This window comes from Brassica napus, chromosome C8, assembly GCF_020379485.1.
Source record: "Brassica napus cultivar Da-Ae chromosome C8, Da-Ae, whole genome shotgun sequence".
Lineage (NCBI taxonomy): Eukaryota > Viridiplantae > Streptophyta > Magnoliopsida > Brassicales > Brassicaceae > Brassica > Brassica napus.
The window spans coordinates 32,651,931-32,675,295 of NC_063451.1; the positions used below are offsets into that span (position 1 = coordinate 32,651,931).

A 23,365-nucleotide genomic window follows, 5' to 3' on the forward strand; every position below is an offset into this window, starting at 1 on the left:
TATACAAAGTGCAATGCTCATCAATCAACAAGTAACTTCAACCAATTCTCACATTCATTCACACACACAAGGTGGATTCTCACAAATGGGCACATGATCTCAATCACTTGGCTTGGTAGATTAATGGTCTTTTATGAATGAAAAGAAAGGTTCAAATACAATCTTTTTAATGGTGGTAATCACTCAAGAACAAGGAGCATGATCATTATGCAAAATTTATCTAAGACTAGGAGCAATTCATGCATACATAGCTCATTCTCATCATTCTACTCTTCTTCCTAAGTGATTACAAATTCTACCCATCTTTTATATTTCAAAACCCAAGTATATACACTTCACTCACATTTCTCACCAAGTGAACTCTCTCTTATTTTTTTTATTTACATGATCAACCAACTAAGAACTTGACACTCTTTTTCTTTCCCCATTATGATCTTTCATTCATTTTTTTTTTTACTTTGGGGAATTCTAATTGACACACTTAAGAGTTTTTCTTCTTTTATTTTCTTGGTTCCTATTGGTTTTCTTTTCTTATTGACACTTTTTTTTTTTTTTTTTCTCAAACCCAAGATATAACAACTTAAAAACACACAAACTCACTCACCATCCTAGATGCTAGTTCAAATGAGGATCTTATGCTAGCAATAGATGAGAACAAACATATGTCGCTCCCAATACTCTCAAGATTTTGCACATAACAAGCTATCAATAAGAGACCTCACTCAACAAATCAATATTGGTTTCAAAGAATGGCAAGGGTTCAAGGGTAGGGGACTGCCATTTGGGTTAATCAAAGGATAATACATGGAATAAGATAACCCAAATGTGTATGAAATCCATGATCAAGTATGCAAGTGCCCATATGCAAGAGAGATTAAATTCATTATGCCCAAGTTCAGTTTGTAATTGGTTTCAAGAACAATGTCAATATCATATGAGCCACATGTTTCAAAAAGAGTTTTCAAGGCTCAAGAGATGCTTGTAGATATGTTCTTTTCATGGCAATTTCAGTCATGGCTCCCTATGCATAATTCAAAACACACAACTTTTTTTTTTTTTAAATTTTTTTTTTTTTTTTTTTTTTTTTTTTTAGAAATCACAAGAAAATCCAAAATGCTAGATATGTCAAATGCAAATCATCCAAATAAAAACAAGCAAAATGATCAGTTTTTATAGTACCTCCACCACACCCGAATCACACAGTCTCTTGTGTGACTTTGAATTTGGAGTGGTTTACATGATAGGTGAAATAAAAATTACTAGAGATGTGGAGAGATTTTAAACCGGATTAGAGTAGTTACCTTGTGACTGCAGGGACATGAGCATGTCACTATGGATATGTCGCTACGGTCCTTAGCCAAATATTGCATTCTCCTCGTTTCGTCGTAGCAACATGAGGATGTCGCTATGCACGTCGCTAAGGTTGTCCGTAAAGGGTTATAGCGACATGTGTGGGTCGCTATGAGCATGTCTCCGCAGCACTTGTGTTTCTTTCCTAGCCTCTTTTGAAACCTTTCCTTTTCCTGAGCACCCTCCAAACTGAAATCACACACAATTCACACAAACAAACACACAAACAAGGATAGTTCACACAATTTATTAAAAACATTCACACATATATACAAAGGATACTCTTGGGATTTCCTCCCAAGTGAGCTTGTTTTAAGTCTCTAGCTTGACTTTGCCTCCTTTAGGTTAGACTGTGGTTGGATCGGAAAGTGGAACTGAAGTTCCCAGGTCTTCCGATTTGGTTCCCAAGTAAAGCTTAGCCCTTTGTCCATTGATGGTGAACTCTCTTCCATCAGAACTCCACAAAACTATTGCTCCATAAGGTTTAACCTCTTTAACCTTGAAAGGACCAGACCACCTTGACTTGAGCTTGCCTGGAAACAACTTCAGTCTGGAGTTGTAGAGAAGAACTTGATCTCCTTCTTTAAAGTCTCTTTTCAGGATATGTTTGTCATGGAGAGCCTTTGTTTTCTCTTTGTAGATCTTTGAACTTTCAAAAGCTTCAAGTCTTATCTCATCAAGTTCGTTCAGCTGGATCAATCTCTTCTCCTTGGCACTCTTGATGTCAAAGTTCAGCAACTTGACTGCCCATAGTGCCTTGTACTCAAGCTCAACTGGTAGATGGCAAGACTTTCCATAGAGAAGGTTGAAAGGTGTAGTTCCCAAAGGTGTCTTGTAAGCTGTCCTATAAGCCCACAATGCATCATCAAGCTTGATGGACCAATCTTTTCTTGTAACCCCCACAATCTTCTCCAGAATGGACTTGATCTCCCTGTTGGAAATCTCAACTTGACCACTTGTTTGGGGGTGGTAAGGAGTTGCAACCTTGTGCTTCACACCATTCTTCTTAAGGAGGTTTGCAAACAGTTTGTTGATGAAGTGAGACCCTCCATCACTGATCACAACTCTTGGAATCCCAAACCTTGGAAAGATTATGCTCTTGAACATTTTTAGAACCACCTTTGCATCATTGGTTGGACTTGCAATTGCTTCAACCCACTTAGAGACATAATCTACAGCCACCAGTATGTACTTGTTGCTATAAGATGAAGGAAAAGGCCCCATGAAGTCAATACCCCAGACATCAAACACTTCAACTTCTAGGATGGGGTTTTGAGGCATTTCATTCCTCTTGGTGATGTTTCCTCTTCTTTGACAAGAGTCACACCTTGAGACAAAGTCTTGGGTGTCTTTAAACATGTGAGGCCACCAAAATCCAGCTTGTAGCACCTTTGCAACTGTCTTAAATGTAGCAAAGTGGCCTCCATAGGATGATCCATGACAATGTGTAAGGATCCCATCAATTTCTTCTTCAGCCACTGCCCTTCTATAGAGTTGATCTCTACAAAGTATGTAGAGGTAAGGCTCATCCCAATAATATCTCTTCACATCCTTATAGAACTTCTTCTTGGCATAACCTTCAAGGTTCAATGGCTCTTTTCCACTAGCTAAGTAGTTGACTATATCAGCATACCAAGGACCCTTCTCATCAGCCGCCTTCACCTCTTCAAGTTTCTTTCCTGTCTCACAAACAGCTACCACTGCATGAATAGCCATCATTTGCTCTTCTGGAAGTCTGTCATCAATAGGGATTCCACACTCCACCTTCAACCTGGACAGGTGATCAGCTACTCCATTCTCAACTCCAGGCCTGTCCTTGATCTCAAGATCAAACTCTTGTAGCAGCAGAATCCACCTCAATAGTCTTGGTTTTGCATCTTTCTTGGCTAAGAGGTGTCTCAATGCAGCATGATCAGTGTAGACAGTCACCTTTGACCCAACCAAGTAGCTTCTGAACTTCTCAAATGCAAAGACAATGGCCAATAGCTCCTTCTCAGTTGTAGAGTATTTAGCTTGAGCTTCATCAAGGGTTCTACTTGCATAGTAGATCACATGTGACTTCTTGTCTCTCTTCTGGCCTAGGACTGCTCCTACAGCAAAGTCACTTGCATCACACATGATCTCAAAGGGGAGATCCCAATCTGGCGGTTGAACTATGGGTGCACTGATGAGTGCATTCTTCAGGTTTTTGAAAGCTTCCATACATTCCCCATCGAAGTGAAATGCAGCTTCTTTGCATAACAGCCTGGTCAATGGTCTAGCTATCTTAGAGAAATCCATGATGAATCTTCTATAGAAACCGGCATGACCCAGAAAGCTTCTTATATCCTTCACTGTTCTTGGTGGAGCTAGACCAACCATGACATCTATCTTGGCTTTGTCCACTTCAATTCCTTTCTCAGAAACTTTGTGTCCAAGAACAATCCCTTCCTTGACCATGAAGTGACACTTCTCCCAATTGAGCACCAGGTTAGTGTCCTCACATCTCTGTAATACCCTGCAAAGATTTGACAAACAAGTAGCAAACGAAGAACCATATACAGAAAAATCATCCATAAACACCTCCATTACATCCTCAATAAGATCAGAGAAAATTGACATCATTGCTCTTTGGAATGTTGCTGGTGCATTGCACAGTCCAAATGGCATCCTTCGATATGCAAAGGTACCATAAGGACAAGTGAATGTCGTTTTCTCTTGGTCATTTGGGTGTATAGGGATTTGGAAAAATCCAGAGTATCCATCAAGGAAACAATAATAAGGATGGTTAGCTAGCCTCTCTAACATCTGATCAATGAATGGTAAAGGGAAATGATCCTTTCTAGAGGCTGCATTCAGTTTTCGATAGTCAATGCACATCCTATGTCCAGTTATTGTTCTTGTTGGTATTAACTCATCATTTTCGTTCTTAACAACTGTTATGCCACCTTTTTTAGGAACTACATGCACAGGTGAAACCCAATTGCTATCAGAGATAGGATAGATCACACCAGCATCTAACAATTTGATTATTTCTTTTTTAACAACATCTTTCAAATTAGGATTTAATCTTCTTTGGTGTTCAATTGAAGTTTTAGATTCATCCTCTAGATGTATCCTATGCATGCACAAAGATGGTGAGATTCCTTTAATGTCATCAAGTGAGTATCCTAGTGCTTTTCTATACTTTTTAAGTTCATTTAAAAGCATAGACAATTCATTCTCAGTCAGCTCACTACTCACAATGACAGGATATGTCTCATTAGGTCCAAGGAAAGCGTACCTTACACCATGGGGAAGAGGTTTAAGCTCCACTTTTGGTGCCTTGAGCTCACTCCAATCAGCTTCATGGAGGTTCTCTTGAATGTCTGCTGAGGCAGCATGTTGAGTCATTTGTGGCAACTCCATGAACTCATCTTCTCCATCCTCCTCAAGGTGAACATCTAGCCTTCTTACTAGCTCATCACTCTCCTTGTTTTCAATCATTTGGGTCTCTCTTTCAATGGTCAGGGCATGTTGAAGAGAGTCCTCAATCGCTAACTCCTCAAGGAAATCATCAGCCAAGGCATCCATCTCATCAATGTAGAATATTTCTCCTTGAGTTGTGGGCTTCTTCATCATCTCCTTGATATCAAAATGGAGAATGTGATCTTTTCCAAGGTGGAGATCAATTGTGCCATCTCTCACATTCACCATTGCTCCAGCAGTTGCCAAGAAAGGTCTTCCAAAGATCAAAGGATCTCTAGGCTCTTCATCCATCTCAAGCACTACAAAGTCAGTAGGCACTTCACAATTTCCTATCTTGACAGGAAGATCTTCTAGGATGCCAATGGGGAGCTTGACAGATCGATCAGCTAGCACCAAAGAGATCTTGCACTTTTTATATTGTGTAAACCCAAGCTTCTTGGCAATGGATAGTGGCATGAGGCTGACACTTGCTCCCAAATCACATAGACATTTCTCAAATGTCAAAGGTCCAATGGCGCATGGCAGGGTGAAACTACCAGGGTCTTCTAGCTTCCTTGGGACAGTCAGTCTCTGAATAATGGCACTGCACTCATGAGTAAGAATCACCATCCCTTCCATCTCTTTCTTCTTTTGTTCTACAGCATCTTTCAAGAACTTGCTGTATTGTGGAACCAGCATAAATGCATCAATTATGGGCATGGTGAGCTGAACTTCACTCATTTGCTTGTCAAACAAGGCTTTGTACTTCTCTAGGAGTTGCTTCTTGAATCTTCCAGGAAAGGGAAGCTTCGGCTCATAGGGAGGAGGAGTGAACAATTTCTCCTTTGTTGATGTAGCAGCCTCATTTTTGTTCTCAACTTTCTCCTCTCCCATCTTTCTCTTGCCCTTAGCTTCAACTATCTTCTCCAAGATTTCCTCATTAGTCTTCTCATCCACAATCACCACATCATCATCTACATTGATGACCACCTCCCCACCTTGTTTCTCATTATCCTTAATGAGAACTTTAGGAGGCAACTCTCTTCCACTCCTTAGGGTGATTGCCTTCATTGTCTCCTTTGGGTTTTGTTCAGGCTTTCCAGGTAGGGAACCTTGTTGGCGACTTGAGCTGGCTGTCATAGAGACAAACTGGTTCTCCAAGGCTTTGAACTTGTTGTTTAGATCATGGTAATTCCCATCAATCTTGTTGTGGAGATTTTTCAGCTCATACCCTAATTGTTTCTCACTTCTTGTTTGTCCCTCCAATAATTGTTTCAGCATAGCTTCAGTACTACTCTCTTGTGGAGGTTGTGTTGATGATCCAGCTTGGTCTTGTGCAGGTTGACTTGGTTTTGGTGAGAATCCAGGAGGGAAGTTCTGTTTGGGTTGGTAACCACCTTGGTTGTTGTTGTACAATGGCTTAGGTTGATTGTTGTAGAATGGTCTTGGCTGGTAGTTGTTGAATGGCTTCTGTTGGTTGTTGTAGAAGGGTTTCTGTTGGTAGTTGTTCTGGTATTGATAGTCAGGCTCCTTCTTGTACCATGTACCCTGAGCATTGACATAGTACATATCTTCTTGGCATTCTACTCCATCAACTTCAGCAACCATATGTAACTCCTCTTTCTTGGTCTTTTCTGATAGTAGCATGTCAATCTTTTCTTGAAGTGCTTTCAGCTCTCTCTTTGTGGTCATATCTTCTCCTCCACCACCTCTGTCTCTTCTATCATATTCATCATTGTATACAGAGTCACTCTGTGCCATGTTCTCCAAGAGTTCTAAAGCATCTTCGACAGTCCTCCCCAAGAAGTTTCCATTGCTTGCAGTGTCGAGTTGGCTTTTGAATTTAGGCAAAACTCCTCTGTAGAAAGTGCTTAGCAAGCTCTCATTGTTGAAGCCATGGTGGGGACATTGAGACAAGTAGCTTCTGAATCTCTCCCATGCCTCTGAAAATCCTTCAAGTCCTCTTTGTTGAAAACCAGAGATCTGATTTCTAAGGTTGGCAGTCCTTGTAGCAGAGAAGAACTTGTTGAGGAAGGCCTTCTTGCATTCATCCCAAGTGGTGATAGTATCACTTGAGATGTTTTTCTCCCAAGTGTGAGCCTTGTCTCCCAAAGAGAAGGGAAACAATCTGAGCTTGAAAGCATCCTCTGAAACTCCATTTGTTTTTGACAAGCCACAGTACTTATCAAATCTGTCAAGGTGATCTAGTGGGTCTTCCAAGGCAAGTCCATGGTACTTGTTATTTTCAATCATGTTGATGAGGCTGGACTTGATCTCGAAATTATTGTTGGCAACTGGGGGTGCCCTAATGCCCAACCTATTCCCATTTATGTTCGGTTGATCATATGTACCGATGGCTCTAGCTTGGCGTTGTGGTTGTCTAGGTCGAAGGTTGGCAGCTCCTTGACCATTGCCCTCTTCAGCTTGAGGTTGTTCTGGAACTGGTTCCATCATAAATCCCAATCTGTGTAGGTGAGCCTGTTGCTCTTCTTCTCTTCTTCTCCTTGCGATCTGCCTTTCAAGTGCTTTAATGTCTTCAACTGGTGGAACTAGGTTTGTTGGGCCTCTGCTCCTCAAGTTCATGCACCTGAGATACAAAATTGCTAGGATAGAGTATCAGTAACTAGATATAATAAAAGTAAGACTTAGTCTCAAGTAAGGGCCAAATCTCAATGTCACAATCAGACTAGGATTGGCAACGGCGCCAATTTGGTAATAGGTTTTTTTGCCTATTGCAAATGTTGTAGTATAGTGGGGTGAATGTCGAACCAGTCCTAGTGATGTGAATCAGTGAGAATACAAGTCATTTCTTAAGCTAAGTAGATTCAATAGTGGTGAGTGTGTGACAACTAACAATAGCAAACAGAGCAATACAACAAGGTTTTAATCAATTTAAACAAGTGAATCCATGGGTATTGGGAATTGACTTCAAGTAACTAAGATCCAATCTAGGTGACAAGCTTTCAATCAAAGTAATCTCTTAAGTCTAAACACAATTTTAGACAAGTCCTATGTCTAGGTAAATGTCCATTTGCTTAGAAATCATTAAACATCAAATGTCTTTGGCTTAATTCAATCAAGCAATCTTTAAGTTCAAGTTTAATAACTATCTAGCAATTTTAACATCAAGTGTCCTTGGCTAATCTCACTAGAGCTTAGTTGAGTTGATTCAAACACTTCATCTAATCATGTCTGATGAGAAGTGTTTAGAAATCAGGTTTAGAGTGATCAAGACTAAACAAGCATTAAAAATACTCAACAAGCAAGTTCATACAAGGATCTAATACAATAACACCATAGATCTTCACTAAGTTACTCTAATCTCCCTAACCCATGAATTCTTAAGGAAACTACTCACTAATCTCCATGAAAACACTTAATCTCATAATAGATTGAAGCATATTCAAGTAGATACAACAGAGAATAAAGATAAACAAGGATTAAATAAGCAAAACGAAATTAAAACTCAAGAACAGATGATGAACAATTGAAGAACAGCTCAAGAACACTAAGAACAATGATATTTCAAAGAGAGAGAGTTTTTGTGTTCTTTTTCTGGAAAAACAAGATAGATCCCCAACTTTTGTCTGAAAAGTAGTTATAGAAGACTAAAACTCGAGCTGGGTTAACCCAACAAGCCTGGGTTGACCCATAAAAACAGATATTTTTCTCCGTAGTGACCATAAAAGGTCGCTACCAGAGGTCACTACGCTCTGTAGCGACTTGTCATGCCCGCTACGTGTGGCCGCTAGGATACTTAGACAATTTTATTTCGCATTCTTGAACTCGTAGCGACCTAATGAAGCCGCTACGCCTGGCCGCTGTAGAAGGCGCTTGAAGTCCTGAACTCGTAGCGACCTCATGAAGCCGCTACGCCTGGCCGCTAGGATACTTAGACGATTTTATTTCGCATTCTTGAACTCGTAACGACCTCATGAAGCCGCTACGCCTGGCCGCTGTAGAAGGCGCTTGAAGTCCTGAACTCGTAGCGACCTCATGAAGCCGCTACGCCTGGCCGCTAGGATACTTAGACGACTCATCTTCATTCTTTGGACTCAAAATCCCTCCAATGGTCCTCTAACTCATCCATGGTGCTCTCCAACACCTGATATGTACAAATGCAATGATATGCAACCTAAATGTGCCTAAATGATGCTCTAAATGACCAAACCATGCAAGAATAAGAAGTTAAAAACATGTAAATTCACAAGATATCAGCCTCCTTCTGGTGCACCATCGGTTCATCGATTCGTTGCACCACCAGCTCCTCATGCTCATGTCCCAGAGGTGCCTTCTCTGATGGCTCCTCCAATGCCGGCCGGGATTCATCCCGATTTGATGGTGCTGTCGAGTGCTCCTTACTCACAGTACACTGTCGAGGACCTTCTCGCTCAGCCAGGCAGAGAAGGTTTATCAGTTCTAGACCCCGACCGACCGGACAGAACTTTGTGGTACGTTACATTTTTTTAAAATTCTTTTATAACAATAATAAATAATTTATACTTGAAATTTGTTTTTTTAGGTTTGGGGTTGACAATTGCGTTGCTCGGAACGTAACCGAGACGATCAAAGGTTACTTCTCCGAGCCACATCCGAACTGGAAAAATACGCCGATCTACGTCAGAAAGACGTGGTTCAAAGTTTTCGCTGTAAGTTACTATTAATTAATTATACATACTTTATTTTTTTATGATTTAAATTTTTTTAATTTTTTTAAACTAATTCTTAATTTAATTTTTTCTGTTACAGCAAAAATATCATTGATCCATGGGGGCAATGAGAGGGTGAAGAAAGCGTTTAACGTGAAGGCGAAAGCTCGCTTGTTGGACACGGTCTCCAACTGGAAGGGTGACTGGATCGTGAAGGGGTATGAGCGTGGCAAACCTCCTGAGCTCACCAAGGATGTGTGGGATGACCACATCCGTTATTGGCGGGATCTTGACTCCATTAGAGTCGCCGAATCTTGCTCTGCCTCCCGTCAGACAGTAGATGAGCACAGCCACGGCCCGATGCTTCACTCTACGGGTCAAAAACCCCACGCCGGTATCCATCTGGATATGGTAAATAAATATTTAATCTAATTATATATATATATATATTCTAACTTTCTTAAATGATTTTTAGGCCAAAGAGACGGGAGAACTCCCGTCTCTTTTGCAACTTTACGAGAGGACCCACAAGAACAAGGCGGGCCAATTTCTAGATGCTAGATCCGAGCAAATCTTCAATGACTTGGTTGGTCAGGTTGAAGACCGCCAGACCCAGCTGACCCAGCAGTCCACCGACGGATTACCCGTCACCTTATCCACACTTGAAGTGGATAGGATTTACGAGGAGGTAAATTTTTTTAAATTTTAATTTTTTTATTATTCACTTAATTTAACTTTAATTTTTTACTAACAATGTTTATTTTTTGTTTTTAAGGTTGTCCCGAAGAAAAAGGGACGTATGTTAGGGATTGGTTCCGTCAACGATGTTCCGAGAGCGACATCGTCTTATGGTCAGAGACGGGATGATGAAGTCATTCAGCTGCGTAACGAGTTGGACTCGGCGCGATCTTCGTTCACAGCTCGTATGGTTGGAGTCGAGGGCTTCTTGGACATTGTAGCAGCCACAAATCCGGAATGGGAGTCCTTGTTGAGGAACATGCGACGACAAAATCCCATTCCAGGCGAGTCATCCGGCACACATGACGAGGCGGTTGTATAGAGGAGTGAAGAATTCTACCGGGCGATGAATGACACTTAGTTCTTTTTTTTTCTTTTCGTTGGTTGTATTATAAATTCAAAACTTATTTATATATAAAATATTTTTCGTATTTACGTTTATTTTTAAATTATATTTTTATTAATAAATTAAATAATTTTTATTATATTTTTAATTCTGGAAAATAAAAAATCGAAGTAAATTCGTAGCTAAATTACGACTACATTACGTGGAAAGTTTGCGAGGAAGTTACTAAGAAAACTTTTACGACAACACTATGAGGAAAGCTTAACGAGTATTTTACGTGGAAGGGTTTATGTGTAATTTACAAGAAAATACTTTCGAGGTATTTATGAGGAAATGTAGCGTCCTCCTTATGTGGAAAGGTTACGTAGTTTTTACGACGAATACAGTTCTTCATCTTTACGAAGAATTGTGTTTCTCGCTATTTTACGATGAATTGGCGAGAAAATATGTGTTACGACGAACAAATAACGACGAAACTTGTTTCCTCGCTAATTCCTCGTTAAGCCTGTTTTACGACGAACTTACTACGAATTTCGCCGTCGTTAATGTTGTGTTTTCTTGTAGTGCTCCATGATGCAGTAACGCGAACTGGGAGCTTTAAGTTCTCGAGCTTCCAATTTTTCTTGAGGGAAATCACCGTTCTTTATGTAATTAATTATTGAGATTCTAAAGTCAGGTCTTGCTTCGAGCTTTTATTGGAAGTTTACATGAGGCTTGGAGCTGGCCTCGTGGTCGTTGTTATTTTTGAGCGGCGGTGTCCGGGCTGCCGACAATGTTCCGGCCTTGGCGGATTGTTCGCCAACGGGGTTGTCTTCCTCAATTCGGAGAGTATTTTCATTTTCGTCGCCGTCTTCTAGGCCCTCTGTATCACTACTTTGGCTTGTTATATTATCGGTATGGCCGATATCGAGATCGTTTGGGATTGTATGTGATTGCAGAATCTCGGATTATCTACCTTTGCGGTCTCGAACAGCTCTTCGAGCTATGCTCAGAGTTGTGATAAATTTGAATTGAGGGGAGAGCTTAATAGCTGGGCTATCATGTCCCCTGGGGGGGGGGGAAGACTTATGATGGGATTTTCTATCCCTTCGACTGGTATTATTCTAGGATTTGAAGCCGAAGCGAGTGCGGCGATGGCGTCCGCTGATGTGTTTTCTCCTCTAGTGATTCTCGTCAGCTCGAATTCTTCGAATTGTTGTGCAATTTCATGTCGTATCGTGAGATAAGCCTCCATCCTCTCGTGTTTGGCTTTGTATTCTCCATGGAATTGACTTGTGACGAGATGTGAATCGCTGAAGGTGCTGATTTTTTGAACGCCAATACTTAGGGTGAGGCTTAGTCCTACGGTGAGGGATTTGTATTATGCATTGTTGTTTGATGCACTAAAGCGTAGGCGAAATGATTGCTCGATATTTTTCCCGGATGGATATTCGAGCTGGATCCCAATTCCAGATCCTTGTTTTGAGGACGCTCCATCGATGTGGAGCCTTTATTTTCGGTCTTTGTTACTGGGTGAACGTCTTGTGGGACGAGTTCGATGACGAAGTCGGTCAGCATATGCGCCTTCGAACTAGTCTGAGACTTATATCCGATGTATTCGCTAAGCTTTATTTCCCATTTTGCTAGTATTCCCGACTGTCTGGGACTGAGAAGTAGGGTTCGCAATGGTTGGGAAGTCATGACGATAATGGTATTGGATTGGAAATATCGTCTCAGTCTCCGTGCAGCTGTGACGACCAATAACGCCGGTTTCTCCATCACATGATATATTGTTTCAGTGTCGATCAGTTACATGCTTACATAGTAAATGGGTTTCTATTTTCTTCGCGGATCAGCACTCTGCTTACTGCACACTCGGAGATTGCTATGTAAAGATACAAGGTTTCACCTTCGAGTGGTTTCGAGAGTATTGAGGGTTCACTAATATAGGCCTTCAGCTCTATCAAAGCAGAATCACATTTTTCTCTCCATTCGAATTTCTTGTTTCCTTTTAGCAGTTTGTAGAATGGGAGTATCTATCGGTGGATCTCGAGATAAAGCGGTTTAGTGCTGCTATTTTTCCGGTGAACCGCTGGACTTCTCGTGTTGATTTTGGTGAGGGTGTATCATTTAGTGTTGCGATATGCTTTGGATTGGCTTTGATTCATCTCTTGGTAACGAGGTATCTGAGGAATTCCCCTGAGGCCACTCCGAACGTGCATTTCATCGGGTTTAACTTCATTCAGAACTTGTTAAGGATGTAGAAACATTCTTGAAGTTGAAGGATGTGATCGCTGGCTTTTGATGACTTTACTAGCATTTCATCTATATAAACCTCCATCGTTTTGCCAAGTTGTCTAGAGAGCATTATGTTCAGTAAGTGCCACGCTCAGTGATGAAACTTTTTTTCTTTGTCTTTGGGGTTCATAAGAATCTGATTATAACTGGATAAAGCATCCATAAATGAAAGTAGCTCGTGTCCCGCGGTAGCTTCTACTAGTCAGTCGTTATGCGGGAGCGGGAAGATATCTTACGGACAAGCTTTATTGAGGTAGGTGAAATCGATGCATACTCTCCATTTTCCATATTTCGTTTTCACCACGACTGGGTTGGCGAGCCAATCTGGATATTGTACCTCTCAGATAGATCCAATTTTTTGGAGTTTATCAACTTCGTCGTTGACGGCTTTGGCTCGTTCAGGTCCTAACTTTCTACATTTCTTTTTTATGGGATTAAATGTTGGATCAATGTTTATGTCGTGAGAGGTGATCTCGATGTCAATTCCTAGCATGTCTTCTGCTGACTATAAGAATGTATGAATGTTTCGTTTTAGGAATGCCAGTAGATCATTCTTTACTTCTTGAGAAAGGTGGTTTCCGATGCTGCCGCATTTTTTGGGAAGCGATCGTCCAAAGCTATGGCGTTTGAGAGTTTATTTCCCGAGTCTCGGGATAGAGAGGTCGCATTCTTGGGGTCGCTTCGATTTTGGAGGACGGGTCTTTAGGAATCCATTCATGTAACAGGCTCGTGAAGATTTCTGGCTTCCAGGGATGGTCTTTTCGCCGGTTGGAGAGATGAACTTTACATACTGATGATAGAACGAGGGGACGGCCTTCATTTTGTGTAACCAGGGTCGTTCTAGTATAGCGTCGATGGGAATAAAGTGTTTTGTTATTGCAAACTCGATCATGCGTTCAAGATCGCAGGCTTCTAAGATCAGCGATATGGTTCCTAGCGGTTGTATCGTGTTTCCGCCGAGACTGACGAATGGCGTCTTTCCGCGAGTAACTACGAGTTCGAGACAGCTTGTTGCCTTGAAGGCTTCTTGTGAGAGAATGTTACTCGCACTCCTGGTATCGATTAAAATCTTCGAGAATATGGTTCCCCATATTTTTAACTCGACGACGAGAGCGTCGTCATGAGGTTTATTGAGTTGGAGCGTTTGTCATTTGAGATCGCTCTTTTGGATCGAAGTGGTTCACCGTTAGATCTAATCGTTGTTCGTAATACTGTTAATCTTGTGTCAGATCGTTTGCCATCGGTGGTCGCGTGTCATTTTCTAGCGGGTTTTGTTTTGATTCACCCATCAATTCTTCTTTTAGCGGTCTGGCTGGTATGCTCGGAGCCCACCAGAAATGTTTGATTTCTCAGTTTTGATCAGGGGAAATCAACGTCGATTTTTTTTTTGCTCAGTGGAACCGGATGGGATTTGAGTGGGATCCATGATCGTACTTAGGAGCCTTAGATTGGATTCTTAGAAAGGATGTTTTTCGTTTTTCTTTCCCACATACGGCGCCAAAATGTGGATGCTAAAACCCCTACACTTGGTATTTGGTAGTGATTTTTTTTTGTAAATATTAGGGAAGAATTAATGTGGGCAACGATATACTCATAACACAACGATGTAATCAGATTCTGGTTGACTAAAATGGACTTTTATTGATAAGGTTTGATTGAATATAATGATAGAATGAGATTGGAACACAGCTTATGAAGAAATAAAAGTTGAATACAAAGTATAAGAATAAGAGAGCTTGAGGTTGATGTGTTGGGTATGAGTCTCTAGGGTTTCATATGTCCTTCTCTGCTCCCCTCCTCTCCTTTAATCTTCATTCCTGTTCTGAGGATCTCTCAACCTCCGAGATCTCTTGCTGACTTTTTCCTCGTTGAACTCGGGACGCGACCTAGCTAATGGTCTTTTCCAAAGTCTCGGTTGAGTTCGATTGTGAACAAATATTAATGGGCATGGGTCTTCGGCCATTTTTAATCAAGCGAGTAATTGGGTCTAACACTCACTCGAATTCAAACATCCACCACTAACATACAAGACAGGTTTTTTAGATTCGGAAACCAACCTAACAATATGCTCTAAATGAGAAACTTCCGGCGGTTTAGGCATTCTAGACATGTAACCAGGCAACCGCATAGACTCTTCCTAGTTAGGTATCACAAGCTTCTGCTGAATATCCGGGTCGACCCGAAGTAGGTAGAAAGAAAGCTTCTTGAACGATCTGAGGTATATCATAGACTATGTTTCGTAATAGACCTTGTTACCTCAACGATGGGAGTCTCTTGAAAAGCGTATGCACCAATCATCCCGCGAGGGACCTGTCCAGTGATCGTGATGAGAGGGACACTGTCAAGCATCGGGTTCTCTAATCCGCTGACGAGATTGGTGGCACATGGACCGAAAGTGGCGATGCAGATTTCGGGTTTACCAGAGGAGCGAGTAAAACCCTAGGAGGCGAAGACACCTCCTTGTTCGTGACGAGGAAGGACGTTGCAGATCGTGGAGGAACGTGTTAGGGCTTGGTGGATCTCCATGAATGTGCCTCCTGGGTAAGCGAAGACTGTTTCGACGCCTTGGTGCTTGAGGGCTTCGATGAAGATGTCGGCTCTCTTGTGGGGCTCGTTAGGAGCATATCGAGAGATGAAAGTTGTATTCTTGATGGGTTTTTCATGAGAGGAATTTGCGATGTTGATGTGTGAGTTGAGAACGGTGGTGCAGGAGAGAGGACGGCAGCGATGGCAGGAGGGTTTGTGGGACTTTAAGGAGAAGGGAAGGGAGATTTTGTAAATGGATAGTGAAGATTTTGAGAATGAGTGATGAGATGGTTTTGCTGAGAAAAAGATCAAAGAAGATGTTATTGTTGCCGCCGACATAGTACGTAAGCTTTGAGGAGAACAAAGAAGGAATCCACATAGAAAAAATCCAAATTGTTTTCAAAAATGAGACTTAGTGAAAAAATTATTTTGTGATGACGAAAATGCCCTTGTAATTCAGGTTCGGTTTTTATTTATAGATTTGAGAGAAAATATACTTCGCAATTTGAGCCACTAATTGTAGAATTTCTGGATGAGAGGAATTTATAATTAGTTCTCTTATCCCTTTCATTATGAGATCTAAATATATGCTGCATCACGAATATCACAATAATATGATGGCTTGGGTTGGTTTTATTTCGGATTTCGTGTTTAAAGCCTAGTTCTTGAGGACTATACTTTTTTGGTATACAAAAAAAAAAAGAAGTAAAATCTCTGTAAGTTTAGGCAATAGCAAGAAAAGATCAAAAGAAACAAGAAAATTCAAACAAGTGTAGAAAATTAGGCCACAAGGGAGAAAATGTAACCTAGAAAAAAAACAGAATACAAGGTTTCACAACAGGTTTTGGAGTCTCTTTCCTTCCTACTCCTTGGCGCATAGCCTGCAAAAATAACAGCTTAGTTTCAATTAGAGATACTTACACATATGAGCTTTTCATTATCATGATATCTTGCTTCAAATAAACAATCAAAGGGTAGTAGGAAAAAAATACAATTAAAGATACGCAGGGTAAAGAAAGACTACAAGGCAACCCTCATGAACAATAAACTCAAATCAAGATGATACAAAGACTCCATGACAAACCGCAGAGAACAGATTTAGAACAAATAAAAACTCAGCATGGGATAAATAAAGGGAAAATATACAATGAGACACGAGCGTAGCGAATCTGGTAAAACAATGTAGATGAAGCAAAGGTTTTTAAACCTAGGCAAGAAACCAGCTGAAAATTCATCCTAAATTATCATATTATAACAGCAACTTCGGTCCGCCAATATAATTACAAATCCCTGTGGTCTAGTCAAGGAGCAATGAGCAGAACCATTGATTCAATGCAAGAAACATAACCCGTATATATGCAGATATAATGCGAAATCCATTTGCCATATTGACTTGTTATTATAACTATGTCGCCAAAATCATCAGAGGTGGAAGATAAGTGTAAAACCTGGTAAAAAGAGTATTAGCCTAAGAAGATCCAACGATGATGTTGTTGATTGGGATGAATACGAGCTTCACGAAGAACCCTACGAATCCCATCACCACAAATCCTATCGCCGTACGCACAGCCACCATCGTGAATTCTGGAGACAAATCAAAAATGATCTCCAGATCCAAAATGAACCTCAAGAATCGTAACAAATTTCTGAAAGATAAAAAAGAAAAATTGAAAATGGGCGTACCCTTGCGGTCGGGTTTGTGACAGCGCTGGACGAGACGGGCGCTGCTTTTAGCGAAATCTCTGAGTGGATCGATGGCGGAATCAATAGCGTCCATAGCTTCTCAGATCGAATTGGAAAATTAGGGTTTCAGAAGAGGTAAATGAGGGGTTTTATTTTGACATTCTTACTTTCTACCACTAATAATAATTATAATTCTTGGTGTCGTTGACTTTGCTTCCTCTTCCAATTCAGACTTGATTTCGGTCTGAACACAAAGACTCCGGTTTGGTTTCTTATCATTAGTCTTTGTATTTTGTCTTCGCTAGTAGTGCCGGACAAAATACAACAACCAGACTATATCTATTTTGAATTTTTTACATTTAGATACTTTTTTTACATTCAAATTACAATACAAGACACTTATCACTTGAAATGCATTTTCTTTGGTCAAAAAGATTCTTATGACCCTAAACTAAAGAAAAATTATCTCATCTTCTTATTTCATTTTATTATTTTTTTTATTCTACTTATGTTTTTATTTACTTTTATCTCAAATTCTAAAATATATTAAACAAAAATAATTGTCATAATAAACTATATATAAAATTACCTATCTTTTAAGATCTATTTTCATATATATATATATTATATATATTAATGTGTAAACAAAACTAAATGTGGACGTGGACACCAAAACGTGGATAACAGAATTATAAATTACCTGTGTACATGGACATCTTAACAGAATTATAAACTAGTTGTGGACATGGACAATATTCCTTCGATTCCATTCATCATTTCGGGATCTAAATTCAACTCTAATCAAATTTACATTCATCCACATCATGACAAAACGCAAATTCCTTAGATCGAAAATCTCTGACATGCAAGATCTATTACTCTCCGACAGAAGATAAACGATTCTTCGATTTTTCTCTCAGCTCATACTCACAATGTCATCTTTTTCTCATATTGATTGAAGTTTAATTGCAGATAATTTATCAATTGGGCTGAAGAAGCCAATTGCTTGTGTTGGAGATAACAGAGTCCGTGTCCACGTTTTATGGTATAATTTTAGTAACATGAGTCCATATCCACATATTGTTGTATAGTTTTATGGAATCAAAACATAGATTTTGTCCACGTTATCTACTATAAACACATTAACATCACATGTCCACACATTACTCATCCACACATCACACGTCCACAAATCACCCAACCACGCATCACTCGTCCACAAATCACTCGTCCACAAATTACTCATCCACAAGTGTCGTTTTCATTAAGGGCAAAATTGTTAACAGTCTGTCGCTGGCCCACAACAAAGTGTGTCACATGTAAAAAGTGTATATAGGTGTAATAGAAAGTCAAAAAGTGTTTCTTAGTGTAATCAACTCATGACTGATTGATTAACGGAAAGTTGTCATTTAAATGACGAACTTTCAAATTTGGTTGAAAAAAACACATAATTTTTTTCTTTGAACCATTTAAACCACCAACTTAGTTTGAATAGTCACTTTAAACCTCAACTTAATTTTAATTAAACCAAATTAAAGATGACGTTAACTAGGATAACAGATTGATTAAGATGGAGTTAATCACCGTCTCTAATTTCCGTTAAGTAGGAACAACGTCGTTTTGAAATTTTTCTAAAAATTGTATCTGAAAGGAATCGAATCCGAGACCAGCCGTTAAAAACGAACGCGCTGCAATGGACATATGACTGATTGATTAATAGATACACTAGAATTGGTGAAATCACAAAAGAGGATTGGCAGCTAAGCTCTAGAGAGAGGTAACTGTATATGCATTCAGGGAAGGTGTACCTGGTTTACGACTCTATTGCTATGACAGAAAGCTTTATCCTAAGGTGCATCAAACGTTATAACATGCTTTGTAATAAGCTGTAAAAGTTATGGTTACAGAAAAGATCAATATTTGTCAGAGGGTTATTATTAGCCTACAAAAATCAAAATCTTTGAGAATATGAAACAAACGTTATAACATGCTTTGTAATAAGCTGCTGTCCATATCAAAAATACTAATCGTCAACTAAAACAATTAACTCCATTGTCATCTCAACTAGCTACATCTATGTCACAAGCTTATTATATACAGATCCACATTTACACAGTTTGGTTTTGCTATTGGTTTACAAGCACTCAAATCTCTGAAAATGTGAAACGAGGAGAGCTAGGTAAAATAATAGAAAAAGCAAAAAATTAGAAACTGCACATTAGATGTATATAGAGAGTAAAGGCATAGTCGCAGAAATGATGGTTTTGCTACAATAACCTTACAAGTTAACAGATAGACAATAGCTCCTTTTAAACATCCAAGGCAGAGTCGACTAATATTTGCTGTCTTCAACAGCAAGTAAAACATGCTTTCATTTGGAGTAACTCTGAGCTCAACTGAAAACATGATACAAAAGACATTGAAATGTAGGGTGATTTAATATCCAAAGAAGTGATGAACAAGGAATCATCTACATTGCACAAAGATGTGATGACATGAATGAAACTTACACTTGGCCGTCAAGATTCCCTTGACCGCTGCTTCCCCCACTGCCGTAAGAAACATCGTCGCCGGTGGCGGACGTTTGCCAAACGCTCTGCCACGCCTGAGACGGAGGCTGGACATAGACGCCACTCGGATCCATAGCCGGTCTTCCAATCATCATCCCTCCGGGACCACCCATCGGCGGATAATAGTACGGCACGCCGCTCACGGCGGGAGGCATCATCCCGCCGATCCCCGGCTCTTCCTTGATCTCTTCTCTAGGAACGATATCGACTAGGAAGTCGAAGATATCTGTCCTTGTAATAGCGGCGGCGATGTCGTTTTTCTGAAGCGTGCGGCGTTTGTTTTCCTCGGCGTGAAGCCAAGAACGGATGGTGAGCTCGAGGATGAAGAGCTCGCAGGCTTTGGCGAAGAGGATCGGAGCTTCGGCGGAGATCATACGCACATCCTCGTCGGCTTTCATGATCTTTTTGATACGAGCGAGAGGGAGCTGATGGTTTTTGAAATCGTTTACTTGCTCGATCTCTTGGCGTTGGTAGGACCAGAACATTTGGAGCTGTTGTTGCTGCTGCTGGAGAAGGTGGTGGTAAGAAGCTCCTCCGACGGCGGATACAGGAGGAGGGATTCCCGCGGCGGAAGGAGATGATTGCTGGTTGTTGTTGTCCATTGGGTCTTGAGAATGGTCGGCGTGGATTTGGGGTTTAGGATTGGATGATTGGATCAAAGGGAGTGTGACGAAGTTTTTCTGCCAAATGGATTGGGGCAGAAGTGGATAAGGTGGAGAGCGATGTGGCTGATTTTTTACCCCTTTTTTTTAAGACATTTTTTTATTACAATAATAATAAACAATTCCCCTTGTAATACACATAAATTGTTCCAAACAAAAAATAACTAAAGAGAGGCCAAGAATCTCCCATGTAGTCATGATAATTTATGACACATAAAATACTTTTGTATCAAATCATAAGAAGGTCAACAAAAGACATTTTAGTAGCTAACAAATTTCTCTAATATTTTGATAATAATAGTACAATAATTTTTATAATTAAGATAATTTTTTATGCAAAAGTTAGCTTTGGTAAAGCTGCTTTGAACATATTTGAATAAAACAAAAATCAAATTGATAATCAAAATGGATTAAAGTAGTCTAAATTATAGTGTTTGTATGAGAGAGACATTAAGAATGATTATCATATATATTATGAGCATTTCCTAATTTTTAGTTTAGTATAATATAACCAACCTTATCTAGCTATTTTTAATTTCACTTTACCCTTATCTAGTTATGCTAGAAAAAATAAAGAAAATTTCAATTAACCTTGAGTAGTTATCCTTTAAAATAGGAAATAAAAATCTCATGATAATTTCCTAATTACTAGTTTAGTAAAATACAACTAACCTTATCTGTTTTTGTTTTCACTTTTAGCCTTATCTAGTTATGTGTTAGGAAAAGAAGGAAATAAAAACACCTAACCTTGTTTAATTATGTTTCAAATAGGAAAAGTAGAAGGATAGAAAAACATCAGTGAAAATTTCCACTTCGTACATACTCATGCATGTACCTTTCCGGTCGATCGGAACTCTTGATTGGGAAATAATAATAAAAAAATTGGTAAAATTGTTTTTAGACAAAAAAAAATGATAATTATGTCCAATTAGGCTAATTTTTATTTTGTAACACTTTTACTTCTAACGCTCTTTAGTATTTTCGAAAATAAATCAAATGAAAAGTTTTATAAACTAAAAAAAATTGGAAAATAATAACTACTAATGAAATACCAATATAAACTTGGAATTTTTGCAAATATGACTCAAAACTTGAAGTCAAACACAAAATTAATCCATGTTTTTTTTGGAACTTTGACTTGCCTCTTTCATCCCCAAAGTTCAGATTATTCAAGAAAATGCCATCAATTTTTTTTTTTTTTGAAAATGCATATTTTACTCGATCACCTTCATCTTCCTCAAGTATTCACAATATTATCATTGCAATCAATACACCAACCACCATGAACAACCAATTTGAAGCTCTTAATGCACCTAAAAATCGATTTACACTCTTTCTTTCTCAATTCTTATGAACTAAAAACAACATCTCTTTCACTTTCTCTCCATATTCATCCAAAAAAACTCAAGATTTTGATTCTAAATTTTAAATGGTTCATAGAGCCATTGAAACTTACGATTCTTGGTGTGTCACTTTTGTTTGAGATTTTGGGTGCTTGGAGAAGACTTATGTGTGCTAAACAAGTTATCTAAATCGTTGAAACTATGAAATCAGCTTTTTCTCAGATCTGTTCGCCTGGCTGTAAACGACTTACATTGAAGTCTTCTGGTCAATGCAGAGGTTAGTTATGCAATTGACTTTTAAATGTGTTTTTATAGACGACTTACATGGAAGTCGTCTATCTTTGTTTGTTAAATGAAAAATTCGAGACGACTTCCATGTAAGTTGTCTAGGGTAAACATGTTAGTTGTGCATTTGACCGGATTGTGTCAGAAATTTGACTTTTCCTGGACGACTTACACGGAAGTCGTCTCAGGTTAGTTTTGCAATTGAAAAATAAAACAACAAAAATTATTTTTTTCTAGACGACTTACACGGAAGTCGTCCGTCCGACGATACATTGAAGTCGTCTATGATTTTATTCTGAGATTATGGTCAAACCTTGCTTATCTTGGACAATTTCCATGTAAGTCATCGGACGGACGACTTCCGTGTAAATCGTGTAGAAAAAAAGAATTTTTTTGTTTTGTTTTTCAATTGCAAAACTAACCTGAGACGTCTAGGTATAACAAAATATTGATTTTTTAATATCTACTAGACGACTTACGTGTAAGTCGTCCAGAAAAAGTCAAATTTCTGACACAATCCGGTCAAATGCAAAACTAACCCTTTTTTTAACAAACAAAGATGGACGACTTCCATGTAAGCCGTCTAGGTTAAAAATCAATTGCAAAACTAACCTATATGGACGACTTCATAGAAGTCTACTAGACGACCTCCGTGGAAGTCGCCTACGTCAATGTTTAATAAACTTTCATTTTCTCTAAAAGTATAAAGGCTTTTTAATTTTTTTTGTTAATTCATGTATATTAGTCAATATTGGGGCTGCTGAATGAAATTTATAACTTCATTGGTGATATTTACAAGGTTACCAACATTCATGCTTAGTAAAGTTTCTAACTAATTGAGAAGACTTCTGTGGAAGTCTTCTACGTTAGTTTTTGTAAATTTGTTAAGTAACTTTAAGATATGTTTATTTAATTTTCAAAAGTGTTAAGTAACTTCAAGAATATCAAGTAACATGGTTTAATGTGTCTTCTTAGATCATAAGATATACTTTTTATTTATGTATCTAATGAAAGTGTTCTAGCTTTGAACTTATGTAATGTTTTTATCTTTTGTGAGTTTGACTAAGTTTTCTTGAGAATTCTTCTCCCTTAATTGTAATAAATTTGATTAACTTTTTGTGTTATTGTGTTTTGCTATTGAAGTTGTATCAATAATTTCAATTTTGTCAAGTAATTTTTGCAAGATAATATTGTGAAAAATGAACATATTTACCAAACTTTTTCATTAATATCTTTTCAAATTTACAAAAAAAGTCACAACTAAAGGAGTACACATGCAAATCACAAAACATACCACAAACAAAACTATTATAAATCATTTCTCTACAAAGACAAGCTTAGACTCCACTTGATATGCAAGAAGACCTCGTCAGAAGACTTCTTGGAAGTCGTCTGGAAGACTTCTTGGAAGTCTTCTAGCGCATTATATTTTAGAAGACTTCCCATAGGTCATCTAAAGTCTGATCCAGATCTGAAAAAACATGTAAATTAAACCCAGATCTGAAAAACC

At 39.0% G+C, this 23,365-nt stretch overlaps 3 protein-coding genes and 1 non-coding gene across 4 annotated transcripts; 1 reads left to right on the plus strand and 3 right to left on the minus strand.

Moving 5' to 3' along the window:
• Positions 1-566: 566 nt before the first annotated feature.
• Positions 567-9,827, minus strand: LOC106394129. The gene is made up of 7 exons (XM_048766925.1): positions 9,661-9,827; positions 6,931-7,363; positions 6,024-6,816; positions 5,695-5,888; positions 5,280-5,367; positions 4,613-5,183; positions 567-3,847 (listed from the first exon to the last, which is right to left on the minus strand). The coding sequence occupies exons 1-7, from the start codon at positions 9,825-9,827 to the stop codon at positions 1,696-1,698; spliced, it is 4,398 nt and encodes a 1,465-aa protein (XP_048622882.1). The 3' UTR covers positions 567-1,695.
• On the plus strand, positions 6,668-6,774 carry LOC125592122. The gene has a single exon (XR_007327972.1). It is a non-coding gene; the product is annotated as a small nucleolar RNA R71 (small nucleolar RNA).
• Positions 9,828-16,012: 6,185 nt separating the features above from the next.
• Positions 16,013-17,257, minus strand: LOC111213824 (protein transport protein Sec61 subunit gamma-3). The gene is made up of 3 exons (XM_022715660.2): positions 16,996-17,257; positions 16,761-16,896; positions 16,013-16,193 (listed from the first exon to the last, which is right to left on the minus strand). The coding sequence occupies exons 1-2, from the start codon at positions 17,087-17,089 to the stop codon at positions 16,781-16,783; spliced, it is 210 nt and encodes a 69-aa protein (XP_022571381.1). The 5' UTR covers positions 17,090-17,257; the 3' UTR covers positions 16,013-16,193; positions 16,761-16,780.
• A 1,813-nt stretch (positions 17,258-19,070) lies between these two features.
• LOC106430812 (nuclear transcription factor Y subunit C-1) lies at positions 19,071-20,399 on the minus strand. The gene is made up of 2 exons (XM_013871612.3): positions 19,506-20,399; positions 19,071-19,391 (listed from the first exon to the last, which is right to left on the minus strand). Exons 1-2 carry the CDS (start codon positions 20,165-20,167, stop codon positions 19,388-19,390), a joined length of 666 nt encoding a protein of 221 aa, XP_013727066.2. The 5' UTR covers positions 20,168-20,399; the 3' UTR covers positions 19,071-19,387.
• Between the last annotated feature and the right edge of the window lie 2,966 nt (positions 20,400-23,365).